The 22,708-nt window shown below is 36.9% G+C and overlaps 1 protein-coding gene and 1 long non-coding RNA gene across 3 annotated transcripts in view; both read right to left on the bottom strand.

Annotated features, from left to right (window-relative positions):
- Nucleotides 1-143: 143 nt before the first annotated feature.
- Nucleotides 144-8,775, bottom strand: LOC139764920 (uncharacterized). 2 transcript variants are annotated; one of them, XR_011716495.1, is made up of 5 exons: nt 8,753-8,775; nt 6,477-7,041; nt 6,201-6,289; nt 5,659-5,747; nt 144-1,832 (listed from the first exon to the last, which is right to left on the bottom strand). It is a non-coding gene; the product is annotated as an uncharacterized lncRNA (long non-coding RNA). The 2 variants fall into 2 exon arrangements; XR_011716494.1 differs by lacking the exon at nt 8,753-8,775 and adding an exon at nt 8,065-8,215 and having other exon boundaries at nt 801-1,832.
- Nucleotides 8,776-10,601: 1,826 nt separating this feature from the next.
- LOC139764917 (uncharacterized) overlaps nt 10,602-22,708 on the bottom strand; it is a 91,824-nt gene continuing 79,717 nt past the window's right edge. Inside the window, exon 27 of the mRNA XM_071691996.1 lies at nt 10,602-22,292. Coding sequence (XP_071548097.1) covers nt 21,504-22,292 — 789 coding nt within the window. The 3' untranslated portion in view covers nt 10,602-21,503. The remainder of the gene's footprint in view (nt 22,293-22,708) is intronic.

Genomic DNA, 22,708 nt, shown 5'->3' with positions numbered 1-22,708 from the left:
CCCACACCTCGCAACCATACAACATTGTTGGAACCACTATTCCTTCAAACATACCCATTTTTGCTTTCCAAGATAATGTTCTCGACTTCCACACATTCTTAAAGGCTCCCAGGATTTTTGCCCCCTCCCCCACCCTATGATTCACTTCCACTTCCATGGTTCCATCCGCTGCCAGATCCACTCCCAGATATCTAAAACACTTTCCTTCCTCCAGTTTTTCTCCACTCAAACTTACCTCCCAATTGATTTGACCCTCAACCCTACTGTACCTAATAACCTTGCTCTTATTCACACTTACTCAACTTTCTTCTTTCACACACTTTACCAAACTCAGTCACCAGCTTTTGCAGTTTTTCACATGAATCAGTCACCAGCACTGTATCATCAGCGAACAACAACTGACTCACTTCCCAAGCTCTCTCATCCACAACAGACTTCATACTTGCCCCTCTTTCCAAAACTCTTGCATTCACCTCCCTAACAACCCCATCCATAAACAAATTAAACAACCATGGAGACATCATACACCCCTGCCGCAAACCTACATTCACTGAGAACCAATCACTTTCCTCTCTTCCTACATGTACACATGCCTTACATCCTCGATAAAAACATTTTGCTGCTTCTAACAACTTGCCTCCCACACCATATATTCTTAATACCTTCCACAGAGTATCTCTATCAACTCTATCATATGCCTTCTCCAGATCCATAAATGCTATATACAAATCCATTTGCTTTTCTAAGTATTTCTCACAGACATTCTTCAAAGCAAACACCTGATCCACACATCCTCTACCACTTTTGAAACCACACTGCTCTTCCCCAATCTGATGCTCTTTACATGCCTTCACCCTCTCAATCAATACCCTCCCATATAATTTACCAGGAATACTCAACAAACTTATACCTCTGTAATTTGAGCACTCACTCTTATCCCCTTTGCCTTTGTACAATGGCACTATGCACGCATTCCGCCAATCCTCAGGCACCTCACCATGGGTCATACATTTAATAAACTTACCAACCAGTCAACAATACAGTCACCCCCTTTTTTCATAGATTCCACTGCAATACCATCGAAACCTGCTGCCTTGCCGGCTTTCATCTTCCGCAAAGCTTTTACTACCTCTTCTCTGTTTACCAAATCATTTTCCCTAACCCTCTCACTTTGCACACCACCTCGACCAAAACACCCTATATCTGCCACTCTATCATCAAACATTCAACAAACCTTCAAAATACTCACTCCATCTCCTTCTCGCATCACCACTACTTGTTATCACCTCCCCATTAGCGTCCTTCACTGAAGTTCCTATTTGCTCCATTGTCTTACGCACTTTATTTACCTCCTTCCAGAACATCTTTTTTATTCTCCCTAAAACTTAATGATACCCTCTCACCCTAACTCTCATTTGCCCTCTTTTTCACCTCTTGCACCTTTCTCTTGACCTCCTGTCTCTTTCTTTTATACATCTCCCACTCAATTGCATTTTTTCCCTGCAAAAATCATCCAAATGCCTCTCTCTTCTCTTTCACTAATAATCTTACTTCTTCATCCCACCACTCACTACCCTTTGTAATCAACCCACCTCCCATGCTTCTATGCAAGTAAAAATGTTATTCCTCCTAAACTCATTCTGTAAGAATGACTCATCACTAAATCCTAAAGTATTTGGAAGCCTGGTAAACTAAACTAAACTGGCACTTATATACAAACATACTTCTATTATCAACTAAGTTCTGTTGAGTTGGCAGTGGTCACGTGTGTTTCTTGCTGCTGCTGCTCCATATCATGCACTAAGGCCATTCCACATTCGTACAGAAGACACCTGGAAAATAAGTCAACAATGAAAAGAGCTTAATAAAACTACGTGCAAGGAGCACTGCTACTGCTATCAAGTTATAACTCACATATAATAATGCACCTATCATTTGTTGCCATATATATGTACCCACCCAGTGCTGTAATTCTTACATTAACATGTACACCAACATGAGCTTGCTACATCATCATCTCTTACCTAATTGCCAAATATTTTCATAGTTTCAGATGCTAAAAGCTACCAAAACTAAGTTCTCACAAATATAATCAAAATCAGAAAACACAGCCTCAGCAGTACATACACAAAAACAAAATCAAGAGTTTATACGTATCTAATTGCACAGATTGTGATTTTCCAAATCTTCAAGCCTCACCTACATGTGGACTGCAAGCACTATGTCCATAAACATATAATCTCTCCTTGTCACACACAACACTAAACACTTGGCTCACACATCTCATTCTTTGCAACTCTATTTTCCTGCAGTAAGCACTATGAGTTAGCCCTGCCTTTTAGCACAATGGTAGGATCAACAGATATTAGAAATAGTTATGAACATTATGTAGTAGTAGGAGATACGAGCATTAGTTGGAAGCATTAGACAGAAGCAGTATACCACATCGTTCCAATTCACTCTATTCCTTGCACGCCTTTCACCCTCCTGCATGTTCAGGCCCCGATCACTCAAAATCTTTTTCACTCCATCTTTCCACCTAAAATTTGGTCTCCCACTTCTCCTCGTTCCCTCCACCTCGGACACATATATCCTCTTTGTCAATCTTTCCTCACTCATTCTCTCCATGTGACCAAACCATTTCAAAACACCCTCTTCTGCTCTCTCAACCATGCTCTTTTTATTTCCACACATCTCTCTTACCCTTACATTACTTACTCGATCAAACCACCTCACACCACATATTGTCCTCAAACATCTCATTTCCAGCACATCCACCCCCCTGCGCACAACTCTATCCATAGCCCACGCCTCGCAACCATAAAACATTGTTGGAACCACTATTCCTTCAAACATACCCATTTTTGCTTTCCGAGAAAATGTTCTCGACTTCCAAACATTCTTCAAGGCTCCAAGAATTTTCGCCCCCTCCCCCACCCTATGATTCACTTCCGCTTCCATGGTTCCATCCGCTGCCAGATACACTCCCACATATCTAAAACACTTTACTTCCTCCAGTTTTTCTCCATTCAAACTTACCTCCCAATTGACTTGACCCTCAACCCTACTGTACCTAATAACCTTGCTCTTATTCACATTTACTCTTAACTTTCTTCTTTCACACACTTTACCAAACTCAGTCACCAGCTTCTGCAGTTTCTCACATGAATCAGCCACCAGCGCTGTATCATCAGCGAACAACAACTGACTCACTTCCCATGCTCTCTCATTCACAACAGACTGCATACTTGCCCCTCTTTCCAAAACTCTTGCATTCACCTCCCTAACATCCCCATCCATAAAGAAATTAAACAACCATGGAGACATCACACACCCCTGCCGCATACCTACATTCACTGAGAACCAATCACTTTCCCCTCTTCCTACACGTATACATGCCTTACATCCTCGATAAAAACTTTTCACTGCTTCTAACAACTTGCCTCCCACACCATATATTCTTAAAACCTTCCACAGAGCATCTCTATCAACTCTATCATATGCCTTCTCCAGATCCATAAATACTACATACAAATCCATTTGTTTTTCTAAATATTTCTCACATACATTCTTCAGAGCAAACACCTGATCCACACATCCTCTACCACTTCTGAAACCACACTGCTCTTCCCCAATCTGATGCTCTGTACATGCCTTCACCCTCTCAATCAATACCCTCCCATATAATTTACCAGGAATACTCAACTTATACCTCTGTAATTTGAGCACTCACTCTAATCCCCTTTGCCTTTGTACAATGGCACTATGCAAGCATTCCACCAATCCTCAGGCATCTCACCATGAATCATACATACATTAAATAACTTTACCAACCAGTCAACAATACAGTCACCCCCTTTTTTCATAGATTCCACTGCAATACCATCCAAACCTGCTGCCTTGCCGGCTTTCATCTTCTGCAAAGCTTTTACTACCTCTTCTCTATTTACCAAATCATTTTCCCTAACCCTCTCACTTTGCACACCACCTCGACCAAAACACCCTATATCTGCTACTCTATCATCAAACACATTCAACAAACCTTCAAAATACTCACTTTATCTCCTCACATCACCACTACTTCTTATCACCTCCCCATTAGCGTCCTTCACTGAAGTTCCCATTTGCTCCCTTGTCTTACGCACTTTATTTACCTCCTTCCAAAACATCTTTTTATTCTCCCTGAAATTTAATGATACTCTCTCACCCCAACTCTCATTTGCCCCTTTTTCACCTCTTGCACCTTTCTCTTGACCTCCTGCCTCTCTTTTATACCTCTCCCACTCATTTGCATTTTTTCCCTGCAAAAAAAGAAGCAGTAGGTTGGAAAATTAAGTAGGAATATTAAGTAAACACATTAAGCAATAGTAGTTGGTAGGAACACTAAGCAGGAGCCTCTGAAACACTGAACCAGAGTTCCCTCTGCCAATGGCCTGTTAAGACTGAGGCAGCAAATGGTAAGAAGTAGCACTGGATTCACCGGTTATGAAAAGAACTATGGATGGTGGTACCTAGCACTGTTTATACTGTAGAGTAAATGGTCCAACAATGTTAAGTTCTTTTAAGTATATATTTTCATTAAGTTCCTTTATATATATATATCTATGATAAAGCTATTTATAATCTAATTTGATATACAATAATAAAGAAAAACACACACTATCCCTTTAAAGCCATTACTCTGATGTGGTTCGGGCTTGTAGAAAAAGCTAAAGGAGTTTACAAGAAAAGTATAATTAAGGGGGTTGGCGTGAGGATCATCATCAGTGACCTGAAGAAATAGATTAGAGGAGTACTGGAGGGAAAAAATGAGGCAAGAATGTGTGGAATGGTATCTGTGGGAAGCATGTAAAGAAAAAACGAGTGGAAACTTTAGCCATCACCATTCCCTTGCAGAGTTTTGAGGGGAATGGTAGTCAGAGAGACATATCTATAGGAACATGAATCTGGAAATTTATCTACCAGAAGCAAAATTTCATAAAAGTATGATGTGTAATCCAATCTTTGCCGACTACATGACAACCTCAATTAATGCCAACATCCTAAAACTTCAAAAAAGTTATAAGTGAGAAATACCATGAGATTGAAAAAAATGGCAAGAGTAAATGAAGCTAGGGGAGTGATAGAATTGGGAGGTATTTAAGGGAGCAGTGTTGGCATGTGCAAGTACAAGGTGGGAGATGGGTAGGTGAGAAAGGGTAAAAAGTGGCGAGATGAAGTTACAAGTGAAAGCAAAAAGGGAGGTTTATGGGAAACACTTACAAGGAAAAAAGTACAAACCTTGGAGGTAACCTTGGAAAGGTCTGTGGGGCCTGGCTTTGGATAGGGGGCTGCAGTTTTGGTGCATTTCATGCAAAAGCTAAAGAATATACATGTATGCAAGTGAATGTGGCCTCTCTTAGTTTGTTCCCGATGCTGACTCACTAACACGAGATACAGCAAACAGAAAATTCCTTGTTGTAGTGCCTAAATTTGCCAAATAACACATACTGGCCACTTAAAAGGAATGGTTACGTACACAATGATTATCCTAATACAACTATGCCTATCAGATCTTTAACTCCTACTTGATGCTGACCAGAAAGATATAAAACCATTCCTCTCCAAGGTATAAGTAATTATTAGGTAAATATGTGGTGGTATGGTATAATAACGTACTTGAGAGCAGCCATTCCTATCAACTATATTCAATAGCAGGGACTTCTATTTTCTTGAATGATGCCTTCTCACTACATCATACAACAGGACTGTAAAAAATAAATGAGAGGTTGACAGATGATACATGTGGTTTTGGCATATTTCATGCAACAGATAAAGATTGGATGAGAATAAACGCAACCTTACTTCATATGTTCCTGGTGCTATTTCGCTAACATGCAAAATGGTAAATATAAAAAGAAACCGATTTTCTTGTAGTGCCCGAGTTTATCTAATAACCCAGATATTGACCATTCTAAAGGAATGGTCATAGACACAAGAGATATCTCAGGTGAATCTTACCCAATTTCAGATGTACAACAAATGCTCTAGTACATAACTCCTACTGTCATCTCAGTTAACATGAAAACTGCAAACTTCCACGTTTTCAACTATGCCTATCTTTAAATATTATTGTGCTGACTAGAATGATGAGAACAATCCCTCTCCAAGGTATAGGTAATTATTTGGTAAATATATGGTGGTATGGTATAATAACTTACGCAATAGCAGCCATTCCTGTCAATTACATACTACAGCAGGGACTTCCATTTTCTTGAATGATGCCTTCTCACTACATCATACAACAGGACTGTAAAAAATAGTAAATGAGAGGTTGACATAGGATACACGTGTCAATGATTATAATAATACACAACTATGCCTATCAGATCTTTAAATCTTACTTGGTGCTGACCAGAAAGATATAAAACCATCCCTCTCCAAGGTATAAGTAATCATTTGGTAAATAAATGACAATATGGTATAGTAGTACTTACTTAACATCAGCCATTCGTGTCAGTTATATACAACTGACTTGTGACCTTGAATGTTGACATCACATCATACAACAGGCCTGGAAAAAATAAAAATTCAGAAACAGATATTGTTGAAGAAAGGAAAAAACAAAACAATGCAAGTGTGTGTGTGTGTGTGTGGTGTGGTGCGTGTGTGTGTGTGTGGTGGGGAAGATGCAAAGAACTGCAGCTGCTTACGCAAAGAGTTGCAATAATTGTAGTCTACTACGATATTTTTATCCCTTGCTACTTCCTCAAACTAATTATCAGATATGTTACTATCCACTACAACATATGCTAAAATATGCACGCAATATTAGTAAAGTTAACAGTAACATATGCATAATACCATTTCTAAACCAATAAAACAAAGTTGTCAAGTCATGTCAGTCACTCTGTCAAATTGAGTCATGTCAAAAAAATCACCAGACACGAAACATCTTCAGCACGTATCAGGAACACTCGGAGAGGATATCTTCTAATGATCTCGATGATGGTTTGGAAGACCAAGTGGATGACCCTTGCGACTGCATTTGTCCTCCTGCTCCTGCAAAATGAAAGTGAATAGTCTCGTATTAAAAATCAACGTCATTTGTTAAATGCAGATATTCTCAACATTGCCAACGTAAGCAGTTTCTCCTTTAAAATCAATTATAATTCTCAATATATTTATCAACTAGTTACCACAAAACCAAAAATACTGACATACCCGTGAGTACAAAAAAAATTGGGTACACTTCCTAAACTGTACATAGGATAAGCAGATTAATTAACATGTTCTCTCTTGTGCATATGCTAGAAATTACATCTTCCGCAGCTCTGTATGCCAAACCACAAGCAACCTACTTAACTGTGCAATTAACTGCATATTTCCTTTAAAAGAAATATGGGCGATAAATGAAACGCCTCATCCATACATCATTGGAATTACTGTAACTTAACCATTTTTACCCTCCCAGATAGTGAAATCTTATCCCATACATTCCTCGATGCTCCATTACCATTAAGACAACCATTCTTACCCTCCCAGATAGTGAAATCTTATCCCATACATTCCTCGATGCTCCATTACCATTAAGACAACCATTCTTACCCTCCCAGATAGTGAAATCTTATCCCATACATTCCTCGATGCTCCATTACCATTAACGAAACCCCTTTCTCTTAAATAGCTCCTGAAGCTTCATAGCTGCACTATTTCCATTAGCACGGAAATAATGGGTCTCCTTTGGAGTAACAAGTTCATCACTGAGAGTGAAATTCTTTTGTCAACAGACAATTTAGTTTTGCCTAATGTCACTTGACAATCATAGTCAGGACATAACTGATTAACAGCAAACTACACAATTATTTTCGCTAAGTACAGGTATAGATTTCAAGTCTCCAGTGATATTCTAAAATGATTATCCACATTTCAAAATAATCCTCGACAACTGCATTATTTAATACCATTAAATTAAATCATGCTTCAGGTCATGCTCGAGAGATTAAATTCTTAAACCATTACCACAGGAGAAAGTAGCTTAATATTCAAAGCTAGAAGTCATGAAGTACTTAAGTGGTAAATTACCTAATTTACTCGCTGTATATGCCTCAATCCATCAACATGGGTTTCAATGGGCACCTGAATAAAGTCAGCCAATCAATCAATTCGCAAGAACAGGACCAATGTTGTTTATATCAACCGACGCCACGTTGGATCCGATTTCCGCGATTGGTAAATGTAAAATAATCAATGTTAATGACAAAAGATTTACGAGGTTTAAAACGATCCTAAGGGGTAAATAAATGTAAATTACAAAAATACTAAACTATTTGCTAAGCAAGGTCAGAAGACGTTTGGATAAATTTATACCAAATGTACATCACATCCAATCACCCTCCATTTTCCCTGGCAAACATATCCCTTAATGCTTTTATTTAATTGCTGTAAAATATTCTACGAATCATAACTTGCAGCAAGTAATCCTGTAAAAACTACACAATTATGGAATAAATGAAACATTCAAGCTGTTGGTCAATCAAAGCTAAACTACTGCCATTGATATAGTGAAATAAGACTTACAATCCGCCACTATGTACCAAGACGAAATAACGTCACAATTCGCCATTAATGATATTATTAATAGGTTTTCAAATCTGCCATAGTTTAATATATACATGAAACCGTCGATTAATGGCGTCAAATTTCAATTCCTCCCTATATCACGTACGGAAATAATACATATCATGAAACCCAAGAGGACTGGACAACTTACTCTCACGGAGCCGATGGTCAAAGAGGTTGCAAATGGTGAGGACTCTTTCTCGAAACCTCGGTATGTTGTGGATTCGAAGTTGCTTCGAACACAAACCTTCAAACGAATATTGAGTTTTTACCATGTCTTTCTCATTATTTCCAGAACAAACTCAATAAAATCTCCTCGAATATTAAGACAGAGAATATATATATAAATGTAATAAGCTCATCCATCAGATAATGATAAAAATAAACCCGAGATATTTCTGGAGTTCATTCACGGTTCAAAGCCGAGTTGAGCGGGGTGAAGCAACCCGAGTCGTTTTAACAAGCCATTAAGAGCGGTTCGGTTGTTTCAACTTTAACAGAATATTTGCTACAGATATAAATATACTCAAATTTTGGTTTGAACAACCGTGAAGCTGAAATTTTTTACTTTAAAATATCAAAAAGACTATAATTATCAAGATACGTATGGTAAAAGTAATGATTCACGAAATTAATGTCTATTTGGTAATTTTACATGATTTAAAATATGTTGTTAAGGACCACGACAACAGCGCCATCTTGCTGGCATCAGGAAAAGTAAAATGTGTCCAGGGAAATAAATAAATGAATAACACTGATGTTTGGCGACCGAGTCGGTTCTGCATTCATTCCCATACAAAAGCCGTCATTTTACCCGAATAAACGTATTATACGCAATCTTAACATTAATTTAAAATGAAACAGCCACTTCAACAACTAGAATATGACATTGTCCAGTCTAAAGTAACAGGCGCGACATTCCTTTCATCTAGAGACATTTGCGAGTTCATGAACATTCTCGTTGGGGAAGCCCTGTTAGGTTTAGGTCATCTTGATGTCATGTAAGATATAGAGTTACGTTGCTTATGAAGCCATGTGAGCAAACTACAGTAACAAATTATACTGTTAACGGAGAGGTGCTCCATATTTAATTCCTGCCTTATCATCTCTCTTATCTGCTTCAGAAAATACGTTCAAATCGGCTTCCATGTGTATTCAATGGACACATAAGTTATCGGTATTCTAATATCAGAGAAGAATGAAGATATTTCACAAAGTAAACATTTTAATTTAATTTCCCTCTGATTGGTCTCATATTTCTCCTTTCTCGTTATTTCCCCTGCAGTTATTGGTGTTCATCTGAACAAAATGCTACTGTTCTGTCTTTTCTGTATCAAAAACAAACTAATTCTATCTATATACAATATAACATTTATGTCTCTTTCTCACATCTATCAACAGTCACATCTATCAATCTACGTGTATATCTCTGATGTCCTTTACTTTTGGAAACTCCCTCAAGGGGATGGCCATAGCATAACTCTCCATAACTGATGAACTCCAGAGCTACTGCTTACCTTTTACTGCCTCACCCTAATAGGCCACCCTAATATTCCTACCAACTACTACTACCTAATATCTCTGCCTGATCTTCCAGCCTACTACTGCTATGTAAAGCTTCCAGCTAATTCTATTACTACTTCTACTTAATGTTTCTACCTACTACTTTCATCAACTGCTCTTACCACTTGCCAAGGGAGGGATAACGCACAGCATTCACTGCACAAAACCTTGAATTACGAAGAACGAGTTGTGAGTTCAGGGTTGTCAAGGGTTATGTGTGACAGGAGAGATTGTATGTTGGTGGACAGAATGCCAGTAGCTACCTCCGACATAGTAGTGCAAGCTGACAACCACAGAAGTGGTGACCCACCACACAGTCATCACTAACCTTCCCAATACCTAGGTGGGTAGTACATGCAATATAAATAACTCTCTGGTTAGTGGCTACCTTTCAACTACCTCCTAACATATATTCAAGGACATTAAAACAACACGTAAAAATCTCAACAACGATAATTGATATCTTTTTATAAAAATAGATGCAGCAACACTTCACATCTACAAATATATGAAATCCTGTGATTATAACTTATAAAGGTAGTACACAGATTGGGCACAGTATACCAGTATGCTTCCATTCACATGAAGAAGAATTCCTAACTCCTTATGTGCATTCTAAACACATGGAAATTACTGTAGGATGTAGAGTTCAGGCTTCACAGATAATATGGTGCACATCCACAAGAATTAAAGCAATGTAATATGCATTGTGTTAAGGACATTTTTCTAAGAGGTCACAGCACTGTTCTATGGTGCAATTTCATGGTCACTTAACATTTGAATGCTTGGTGTAACAACATCTTAAATCACTTCAAATATTTCATGAAAATATTTCATATTTCATCTGTACCACTATAGAAAGACATTCAATGCACTTCAGAAATTTTTTTTCTATGTATCTCAATGCATTTCATACACACATAAATACTCAAGCACTGGAACATTTGATATCAAAGGCTGGAGGATCACTTCTGATCTACTAATTAAGATGTTGCACGTCTTTATCACTTGACAAGAAACAAAGAAACTTCTTGAGTTGGTATAACCATTATAAGGGCTAATACATAATATGACAAATACAAAACCAGTTCTTTCATGTCAATTCTAGACTGGGTAGATGGGTATATTACAATAAGAAATGCTGAACAGCACATAATACAAAGCTCATAAAGTTTAGAGAGTAACATCAAGCACATTATTTCTCTTACAAATTACATAAATGCAACAGTTGATATTAAACTTTTCACTAACTAATTTTAAAGACAATCTCTGCACTCGCAACTTCATTTAATAGGTCCTGTTTTAGTTACACACAACATGGCATAGGTTAGAGTGCCTAGTATCAGTAATTGATGTGGCATTCTATGTAAAACGTATCTCTATAACTGGGGAAACAAATCAGAAATGTGTACGCTCATACAAATACTTACCTTGACATACCTAGGTGTTGTACATTTCTGATAAGAAAATCAAAAGTCAAGATCTTAATGTTTAGTGAGACTGAGCAATATCAACACAAATGAAACTTAATGACATTCATGTTCACAGACTTTATAAATGTATGTCGAGGGAGTAGTCTTATCTTAATGTTGGGCAAAATGTAATAAGAGATAACTTGGTCTGCATACAGTTTTTACGTATTTAATGTTTTCTGTTCAGAAGGATCTAGCTATGTTGCCTGAACTGACTCGTATCAAATTACAAATACTGAAACCCTTGACAGGTGACCTAAACCTAAAATGCCTGTGATATTTTGGTTCAGTACTAAATATGCACCACAAACATTACTGCTGTGATATTACTGTTACACAGATAGTAATATAAAAATAAATCTGATCATGAGAGCTTTTAATTCCTCATTAATCAGACACACAAAAGTTTCAATGTCAATGTTCCATTAATTACGGTAGTAAAACTCACTTATGTTAACTTTGTGCCTTCTTGACATAACACTATATAATAGAAAAAGCTTCTAAAAATTTCCATGCACAGTCTACCTCTAATCACTTAACTTTTCTGATAGCTACTTTATTTGTGATTACATGATAAATAGAGAGAGACATCTTCACAAGTAAACAGGGGAAGAGTACACCATGATAAATAAAGCTGTATTACAAGCTACACTACTATATGAAGCAAGTGGCAGTGCCAAAGGTTATACACATGCCTTCTATGCCACTAGGTCACTGATGTCAATAATGATGAGGCACGATAAGAATAACATAAATCTAATACTTCCATCTGATGACTCTCAGCACAGTCATTATACAAGGTTAACATTCACCTTTTCCCTAAACAGCCCTTACATCCAACATCAGAAATAAACCCCTGCACAGCATCATGCATCCCTGGATGTTCACTTAAGAACATTACTTTGTTTAAAGTGGGTTTATATCCTATGATTTCAATAATTTTCATGATTTTTTTTATTTACTGATCTGAGAGTTACTCCCATTTCTGGAAGACTGTCAGGTGAATGTTGTTACATCTGGTGAAAAGCTGCCGCAGAACAGCAAGTATGCTGTCACTATTAGTCTCTGTAATTAGAAATTACCTTATTTAGTCAGGCTTCATGAATCTTTTCCATATACCCCATACAGACAAAAGTAATGCTTCTAATGTGGAAAATAAAAATCACACTGACTTCCATACAATGTTAAAAAAGATATTTGTGTTGATGTGTACACTATTATCCCCAACTCAGTCATCTTGCAAGTTTAAAAGATCAATCAGTGCTTCACCTCTTAACACCTCAAGTTATTAATCATCCATCCTTCCCTGCATATCTACTTTGCATACTTAATAACTCATCCCCTCTTGTGCCTTTCCAATATTCTCCTGTATTCTGTCACTTCATCTCGACTTGCTGCCTATCAAATACCTCACCAATATTCGTGTTATTCACCTTAAACCTAAATATTTCCACAAGAAAAAGCCCCTTCACTGATAATGAAGAATTCTTATAACTTTGTTGTTCATTCACTCTTCTTTTGTATGTTTGCCATTTTCCATGTGAGAAAGTACCACCAGGAACACCAACAACACCTGTTATTCATTCTAAAGTACTGAATTCCCCCAAATAACCCCTGGTGAGATTATTTATCTTAAATAATTTTCTTATCATTCTTTTCACAGTTGGGTGATGATGCTAACATTTACCATCAGAGATACAACCCTGATGAAGAACCTTTTCAATACATACATAAAAAGCAAACTTTAATATACTATATGGCCACTGTCTCGACAAACATGAATCAGCAAGCTAGGAAGATTTCAAAAACACAACACAAAAATAGCCAAAGAAATGAAGCACAGATTATTATGAGATGCTAACATAACTCAAAATCTGCAGCCTTGAAAGTAAAAATAAAATGCACGAGATTTGATGCATGCCAACAAACTGAGGGTAGAAAAACAATTATAATAGAGCTCTCTAATTATCATAGCAAGGAAAACAATGAAATATTAAGTCTACAATCATACCTTGGATCTATCTATCTATTTCTCTGATGACCAATCCGTATAGGAACACCCTAAAGGGGGTGGTCACAGTAAATCAGTCTCCATATCTAATGAACTCCAGAGCCATTTATCAACCTTTCATGCCTCATCTTTAACATGCCACTGGCAGAGGGTGAGTGTACTGTAATGTTTTCAGAGGCTCCTTCTAATGTTCCTCACAATAACTTATATCTGTCTACCTAATGTTCCTGCCTAATCCCCTGAAACATACCAAAAAGACAAAGCAAAAAATGATAGCCCATCGAAATGGACATTCAGGCAAAAGAAATCTTCATGGGATACAAGGAACTCTTAGTTAATGGCTAAAAACAGTTCCAAATGAGCTACAGACAGACAGTTATAAGATGTGCAAGCCATTTGAGAAATGCAGCACTTACAATAAAATAAGATCACTACATGCCTAAGCACAATCTTGTCACTGGTACTAATAAATAGGTAGGTACTCTTATGTGGAAAATGCTTCACTCTACACCCATTTCTCACTCAAAAGTCCTCAACTGCAGGAACTCGATTGTCATCTAATGCACTTTCTTCTACCTTACTTCATCAGCTCTTTAATGCAGATCTTCCAGGAACAGTGACAACACGTAAGTTCACATTTCAGAATGGGAAAGAAAAACAGGGTTCCTGGAGTTATACAGGATGTGTGGATCAGGCACATACTTAGAAAGAGAAGGATTTGTAAGTGGAATTCATGGATCCCAGGAAAGCATGCAAAATGATGATAAAGATGCTTCATGGAAAGTGTTATGTAGACATGATGCTCGAGAAAAGCTAATACAAGTAGTGAGGAGTTTATATTGAGTACACCTGTGCAAGTACAAAAAGAAGAGTAAGCAGTTCTGCAGCATGGGTATATGACTTTTTTTGGATGGTGTGGTGAAGAGGATGAATATAAGGGTCTTGGACAGGGACAGGTCTGCTGTCAGGAGGTTGGGGTTGGGGGTATGAGAGGTGAGTTATTCACTCTTTGCTGATTACACCACTCTGGTGGCAGATTTGAGTAAGAAACTGTAGAGGCTGATTCTGAAGTTTGGGAGGCAAGATGAAAATGTGAAGACTTAATGTGAATAAAAATAAGGTCACTCAGCTCAGCAGTGAAGCTAGACAGGTTGGCTGGAAGTTCCGAGTTCAAATGGATAAAACTATGAGGCACTGAAGTGATTTAGATACCTGCGAGTGGATGTGGCAGCTTAGGTCCTGGGTACACAAAGGAGTGTGGAAAGAGAAGCTACTGTCTGTTAGAGTAAAGATTGGGTGTTTGATGGCACTGTAGTCCTAAACTGTTGTATGGATGTGAGATATGTCCTAGGCAAAAAAAAAAAAAAAAAAAAAAAGAGGGTGGATGTGTTAGAAATGAAACGATTGTGGACACTAAGTAGTCTGAGGATTCCCTCCCCCTCCACGGGTTAATCAAATACAGTATGACACGGTCTAAAAAAATAGGGTGATATAAAGATGAGTATTTATGAGAGCTCAACAAAGTAAGATGAAATGCTTTGAACATATGGAGAGGATGAAGGAGGAGTGGTTGATTATAATGGTATCCATCTTTGAACTGAATAGAACAAGAGGGGAAAAACCAAGAAGAGGGAACCTACAAGGAGGTGGAAGGACAGAGTGAAACAAGCTTTGAGTGAGCAGGGTTCAGACATGTATGAGCATCTGAGGCATGCATAGGACAGTGTGAATTGAAACAATGTGGTATACTGGGGATGAAATGCTGTCACAGGGTTGAACCAAAGTGTAAAATGGTCAAGGCAAGCATGGAAGTGTCTGTGGTCCTTGGGTGTGGACTGGGGGCTCTTGTTTCGTTGCATTATCAATTACAGCTAGAGATTGGATATAAGCAAGTGGGGCCATTTTTCATCTGTTCCTAGTGACACCTCACAACAAAAAAATGGTAAACAAATATGAGAGAGAGAAAGGGACTTTTCATACCACTTGCCACTTTGCATTTTTGCTAATATTTTAGGAACTTGTTTAATTCACTTCTTGCTAAATGTCCTACCTATACACCTGAATAGTATATCTTCTTAACTTCCTTTTCTTTCATGATCTCTTCCTTCTACTCATCTGATGCTAATACTAAAACTTTGATGTCACGATTATATAAAACAACTGAAGGGAGGAAAACGAAGAACATGCGTGAGTGACATTAGGTGCATGGGCATAGTTATCCTAGGAATAAAAGGATGGATGTACAAGAATAATATGAATAACAGTATAGATAAATCAACTGAATATCCACTGACAGCTTCTTTGAATATATTCTAAACAGACAAACCCAAAATAGTGTGTAATGTAACACCCCTCTCCTACCTTAGTGGAACAACTAATTAATGAACAACTGCTTCATTGGTACATATCCTCTCCCATTTTGGTAAGACACCATCAACAACAAATGAACAATGGCCTTAGGAGTATACATCCACTCTCTAGCTGTCATGTACAATGTACCAAAACCTATCGTCCAAAGCCAAGTCCAACAGACTATACCATGGTTTATCTTGACTATTCTATGATTGTAAACACTCATATAATGTAAATATTTCTACATCATAAATTTTCTAGATGGTTTCATTCTTAATATAACATCAAACAATGAGGTCCAAACAAAGTGACTTGACCACAAGACAGAACATGGAAGTGCACTGAATATACATGAAAATAAGAAATTATCCCCACTGAATTTATCATACAACATATCTGATATCTAAAGAGGTCTTTCTTTATTTTTCAGCCTCATCTTTGATTATATAAATCTATAGCCAAAGTAGACAGGAAAATAATATTCACACCGCACAAAATAGGCAAAAAATTACTTTCCAATGTGTCACTGAAAAAACTTCTCCAAAAAACATAATAAGACTAAAAATGACAAAGCACCTACTGTATACCCATTACTATTCAGTCATAAGCAACTGTGATTAATATTTCATCCTCTCCTCTAAGAAAATCTAACATTCAACATTATTTCCGGATTACTCTAAGCTATGCAAATGAAACATACTCTAACTACAGTAAGAAAGTATCAGGTATGGAGAACACTGCAAATGTGTCATTAGAGAAAATGCATCAAGTTTCAATGAGTTATATGCCACTGGCTAAAGATTCAATATACATTGCCTGCCCATTTGAAAACTACTTTCAAGATATGTTTCCATGCCTGCTGGCTGAATGGGTAATATCTATTTTCTGATATTCTTATAGGGAAATTCAGAGGCCTCTTATTGCAATTAATTTTCGAGTTTGTTTGTGCTTGATACTGTACTAACTTTATGACTCTGAGGTTTGTACAGTAAATATCTGCATTCTCAATCAATGTACTGCATTACAAAACTAGTGCATAAAATATTTACACTAAATGGTAAAAGGAGAACAATATCTTTCTTGTATAAAAATGATATCCAAAGATTTACCTTTCAAAAGTATGACATAAGAGAGTAATTTACCATAAAATCTAAGGTTTTCACATATAAGACAGCAGACATATGTGAAAAATCAATCTGAAACATGCCAAAACATGTCGCATGATGTAACTTTAGCATGGGTATTCATTAGGAAAATGATCACCAATAAGATCATTCTAAAAACTGTTCACTAGCCTATATTCCATCAAAGATGGTGTTTATGAATAAAACAACCAAAATGATGGTTCAACACATATATTCAACACCATACCCTTTTACTAACAAAGCTCTTCATTAATACAAATAATCTCCACCAAACATCATACCTGTCCACAAAGGAAAAGTTTGCAACGAAAAAACTTCACAAACATCTTTTCCCCAACCAGCGTACATGTTCACTAATAATTCGTTATCACACATCTGCCAACACAAACATTCACAAACAAAACTTCACCATCATAAGTGTGGCAACAGCTCCTCATCAAAAAAATTACTTGCTAATAAACTTTAGTAATACAACTGCTCAGTGCTAGCTAGTCACTGACACATATCTTCATCTACGTAAGCAAGAGCCCTGTTCACAAAGACAAAGTTTCATAAATAGCAGTCCACCAACATAACTTATTACCAGCTGTTTACCATCAAGTCTGCTCACTACCAGAACTTAAGCAAGACAACTCTTTGTGAAAATAAACTTCACAACCATAAATCACCATACACCTCTGGAGTTGGTTAAAAATATGGATGAGCACAAAAAACTACCCTCTGCAAACTGCAAGCTCCTTTGGTTAAAGAGACTCGCCCAAGAAAAAAAATACCATTGCTCTATTCCTCTCAGTACTTATGTCTACTTTCTGTTACATGCGAAAACTTTAATGAAAATAAATATTTTTTCAATTATTAAGTCATACTTTCAAGGAGGTAAATCTTGAGAGACAAGTACTCCAAGAACTGTTATGTCACTGGACATAAGAGACAGAATCTAGCATTTACATCTAAGATCACATATTTCATACTAGTCTTACAAAAATATTGAGCATAAACTACAGAGTAATATATTTCAAAAGAGAACATGTCTCACAGAAATGTCCAAAATTCTGAAACCTATCCTTTTTGATAGTTATCCACAATCCTACTCTTCTCATCAATGCTTTTCACATATATCTCAACATAGTCGTCACATTTTGGCATTACAGTGGTCTGTTATAAAACAGATCTTACACAAAAGATGCAACACTTTTCAGAGGAACTTGTAGGCTAGTAGAACTTTAAGAGTCACTTTGATGTGATAAAAACCTAGATCAAACCTAGAAAGAGAAGTTTCCAGAGGAATCTCAAGAGACTAGTACCACCTTAAGAGTTGTTCTGATCTTAAAAGAGCATAGTTCGGACCTAGAAAGAGACAAAATGTTGTTAAAGGGAAGCTTCACATAAAAATTCTCTATGACAAAGGGTTCATCATATACTATGTACTCTTAGCAAAAAAATCACCATCTACTACAAAGGATTCAATAGATACTATACATTCTTTGCAAAATTCATCATCTCTCACAAATGGTTTGATAGATACTATGTACTCTCAGCAAAAATCATCATCTATCACAAAGGGTTCAACAGATAGCATGTGCTTATAGCAAAAATCATCAATCACAGTTTTTGACTTACAAAGCAGACTTAAACACACATTAGTACAGGTACATTTAACAATCACATGCTTACTGCAATTCTTGTGAATGCAGTCAATATTCTTGTCTTTTCATTGTGAAGAAACTTGCACAGGACAATTCTTTTATAAATGTCAGCTTGGAATAAGTTGGCTAAATTGGTCATATTTCAAAACATATTGGTCATATTTCAGAAAATTACTCTGTCATCTACACAAACAAATCTGAATGCCAACTAAAATCATATCAGGATTCCTTTATCTTAGGCTTCAACAAAAACCTGATTCCTTTATCTTAGGCTTCAACAAAAAGCTGATTCCTTTATCTTAGGCTTCAACAAAAAGCTATCTTCTAAATTCTTCACTAAAATAGGTACTCTGAGGATCAATCCTCTCTTGATGCTACCTTGCTAATGTGGAAAATAACGAACAAGTATGATAAAAAGGGTACTTAACACTGAAAACATTGATACATCAACTACCAATCCATGACACAGAAGGCCTCTTTAGCCTAGAACCACACTTCAGATGGATTCCAATAAACACACATTTCAAACCAAAATTCATGAATAAATCTATCACGTATGGCAAAGTACTCTTACCACAGTGATATGCGAGTCTCATATCTCTTCCTCTATCACAAACAGCCGTGAGGGTACCCAGTGGTCTCTTGCTGTTTGAAATGCTTTGTATACATGATCTTCTTTCAAAACAGAATACAGTAGTGATTATACCGTATCCTGCATGGTCCAATTTTATGAGGTCCCAAGGACTACATCTGAAGAAACTTCATGTCGTTAAGAACCCACTTGAAAAAAAATCTGCCATATAGATATCATAAGACCTGATATAACTAATTTATATACAACTTCAGGGACTACCTCTTACCCAATATCATCATATGAACAAACTTTTTTTATGTTAATCTGAGGGATTACATTTGAACTTCATGTGTAATCCTGGGGATTACACAAGAATAGACATCTTTCTGTAAAACCCCTGAAACTCATGAACAAACTTTATCTTTGATAACAGAATGTTCAACAGTCAAAGTCACTGCATCGAGTATAAGAATTATTTCACTTCTTGTAATAGTTTACTTAAGGGAGTACCAAGAACATATGAAAACAATGTCCTCATTTACTGATATCGACTCTCTAGGTGTCATGTAAAATCAAAATATTCACAGATTCTTCCAAGATAACTCAAAAAAAAAAAAAAAGTGCCAGTGGACTGGAACCATATGTGATCCCAAGAACTTCGACTTAATATGCTTTATCTTACTCATCCTGAGGTAGCTCCCTGCCAAGCAACAATGTATTTGGAATACAATTTTTAACAAAATACATTAAACAGATCTATGTACCTTTAATTTGCATCATCCCTGGGTAGGTTCGTGCCCTAAATCACTGCATTCATTTTGTTGGTTTCTGAGATGATTTATGGATCAACTTTCTTCTACAACTCAAAAATGTTGTATACAAGGAAAACTCATATGTGAACCCAGACCTCAACCACACAAACTTTATTTCCCATACATCCTAATGGAAGCCGTTTTCCCTCAAGACTGTGTACACTGCCCTTGTGTAGTATATGGCCTACAGGACTTCTATGTAGCCAGTCTCAATTCGTCATAATTCATGGTAGCTCCTATGCAAAATATCATGGCATTTAGGAATGAAGTTTTTAAATTAAGAAAAAAAAAATACAAATTGATAGTATCTTTTCTATATAACACCACAGTATAGTCAGTTTTAATGTCTATTAAACTTTACCATATTAATAAAATGTATTAGCCAATGAAAACCAATTTCATAATCACCAGCAAAACAAAGTAACAACACCTGCTTTTGAGGATTCTATGGGAAATGTAACTCTTGGAAAATACTGTATCAAAAACTTGTGCAGACTTTGAAAGTTGTGGGACTTGGAACTAAAGACATTTTATACATGTAATGCTACATAATCAATCTTTGGCCAGACTGCTAATTTTTTCTTGTTTTCTTAAATGATCTTCATTTCCCACAACAGCGAGGTTGGGCAAGAAGCAGATGAAGAAAGGCCACATCTGCTCATTTTTCTTATATATTTCTATTTCAAAACATATATCCCTAAAGGACGACATCACACATCATCAGCAGAACTAGCACCTACTGATGTAACTGCTATCATGGGCCAGCCACTTTCTGCACTATCATTAAAGATAAACAAACTACGGTATTACCTTAATGTGGAGAGACAGAAGAATGCTATCTCCAATATCACAAGACACAGTTCATGAATCTTTGTTTCAAAGACCAGAATGACCTTACCAAATAAAACAGCAACTGTACTGTGCAGGTTTCCTCTCAATGTAATCACAGCTTCATCACAAATTCATTACTTAAGAGCATTATACCTTTACAAATATAGGTAACAGTCATGTTAAAAAACTATATGAGATTAGAAAATAGAAGAAAGTATGTTTTCAACAGCTACTACATACACCTGACACTACTAAAAACTAAACAACTAATAGAACAGCATACATTACAGTACTGCAGAATACACAAGAAGTTGTGTTTGAAACAAAGCTTACTACTGCATGGTAATAATATGTTCTAAACACTGATGTTATATGTTGAAACTAAGCATGTAGTGCAACTTACTGATACATTCTACTGACATAAACAAATCTGTACAGAACACAATTACACATAAATCATCACACTACAAACTACCTTCAATTATGGAACATCACCTCAGCCCAAACCATCAGAGTCGCCACTACTAGCTCCTTGCCTAGTCAACCTTACGCTCTTGTCTTTGGGACGTACACTGGGGATATCTTCCGTACTCTTAGCTGTGTGAAAATGTGGGGATGTTCTTTCAACTTGAGAGGACATGGTAGTGGTTGATGCTTGAGGATGATGGGACGGGGAGGATGCTCCTAATCTAGCAGGGGTTCCTAATCTAGATGGAGAACTATCTTGAGTAACTTTTCTGTAAGTTAGTGGTGACTGGTGAATGGAATCTTGGCTTGCAGTTTGCCATGCTCTTTCTGAACTCCTACTCCCAAATGCAAGTCTCCAAGGTTCCTTGTGAGAATCTGAACTGCTGGAAACAGCTTGACTCCTCTCTAGTCCTGTGTCAGAGGAGGAGCTATGGAGATGAGCAGTGTGTGCTTTACTAAAACTGTGACGTCTCTCTAAGTGGGTGGTCGTTTGTGATGTTGTAGGAAGAGGAGACTCTGATCTACTAGGTAACCTTGAGACTGGAGAAGGGTGTGGATCTGGTGACACTGGCCTAAGTGGGGGTCTTGAACCCTCTTTGATGGCCGAGGATTCAGTCTGAATGGCATCTAGTGCGCGATTAATGTTTTGGAATCTCTGTACCCGCCGTAATTCCTGCGATGTCCGTTCTCTATCAAAGCGCTCATCGGTCAGTTCACGACGAAGCCGTTCTACATCACCTTCCAACTGTGCTGCTCTTGTTCGCAATCTTTTGGCCTCACTTACCTCATCTTCCAGTTGTTCTTTAAGTTCAGTAATCTGAAAATAATTTTTGGGATTAAACTCACAAATTTCTGAAATTTTCTTAGAAAATGTGTTTTGGATTTTAGTACACAAAGCTGAATAAATGCTAGCATCAGTTACCATAATTTCATCACTATCAGACTTGAATTCTTGTCTACAATTCTTTCACATCAATAACCAACATCTTATACTCAGTAAAATATTTCCCATGTACAAAAATCTCCAACTAATGTATAATAAACATACCATATAAACAAATGTTTACTATTCAAGGCCTTAAAGCTTTTCTTAAACTACAGCTTCAGTTTCTTGGAAATCTTTCAGCTTGTATGCATACATCACTAAGTCTACTATATATGCAAATATTCTCATCTCATTACTAATCAACAATATAAAAACATATACACAAATATATCATATACCACAAATAT

Source organism: Panulirus ornatus, chromosome 51, assembly GCF_036320965.1.
Source record: "Panulirus ornatus isolate Po-2019 chromosome 51, ASM3632096v1, whole genome shotgun sequence".
NCBI classification, from domain to species: Eukaryota; Metazoa; Arthropoda; class Malacostraca; order Decapoda; family Palinuridae; genus Panulirus; species Panulirus ornatus.
The sequence above is the reverse complement of the archived record's forward strand: the minus strand, read 5'-3'. Positions and strand labels throughout refer to the sequence as shown.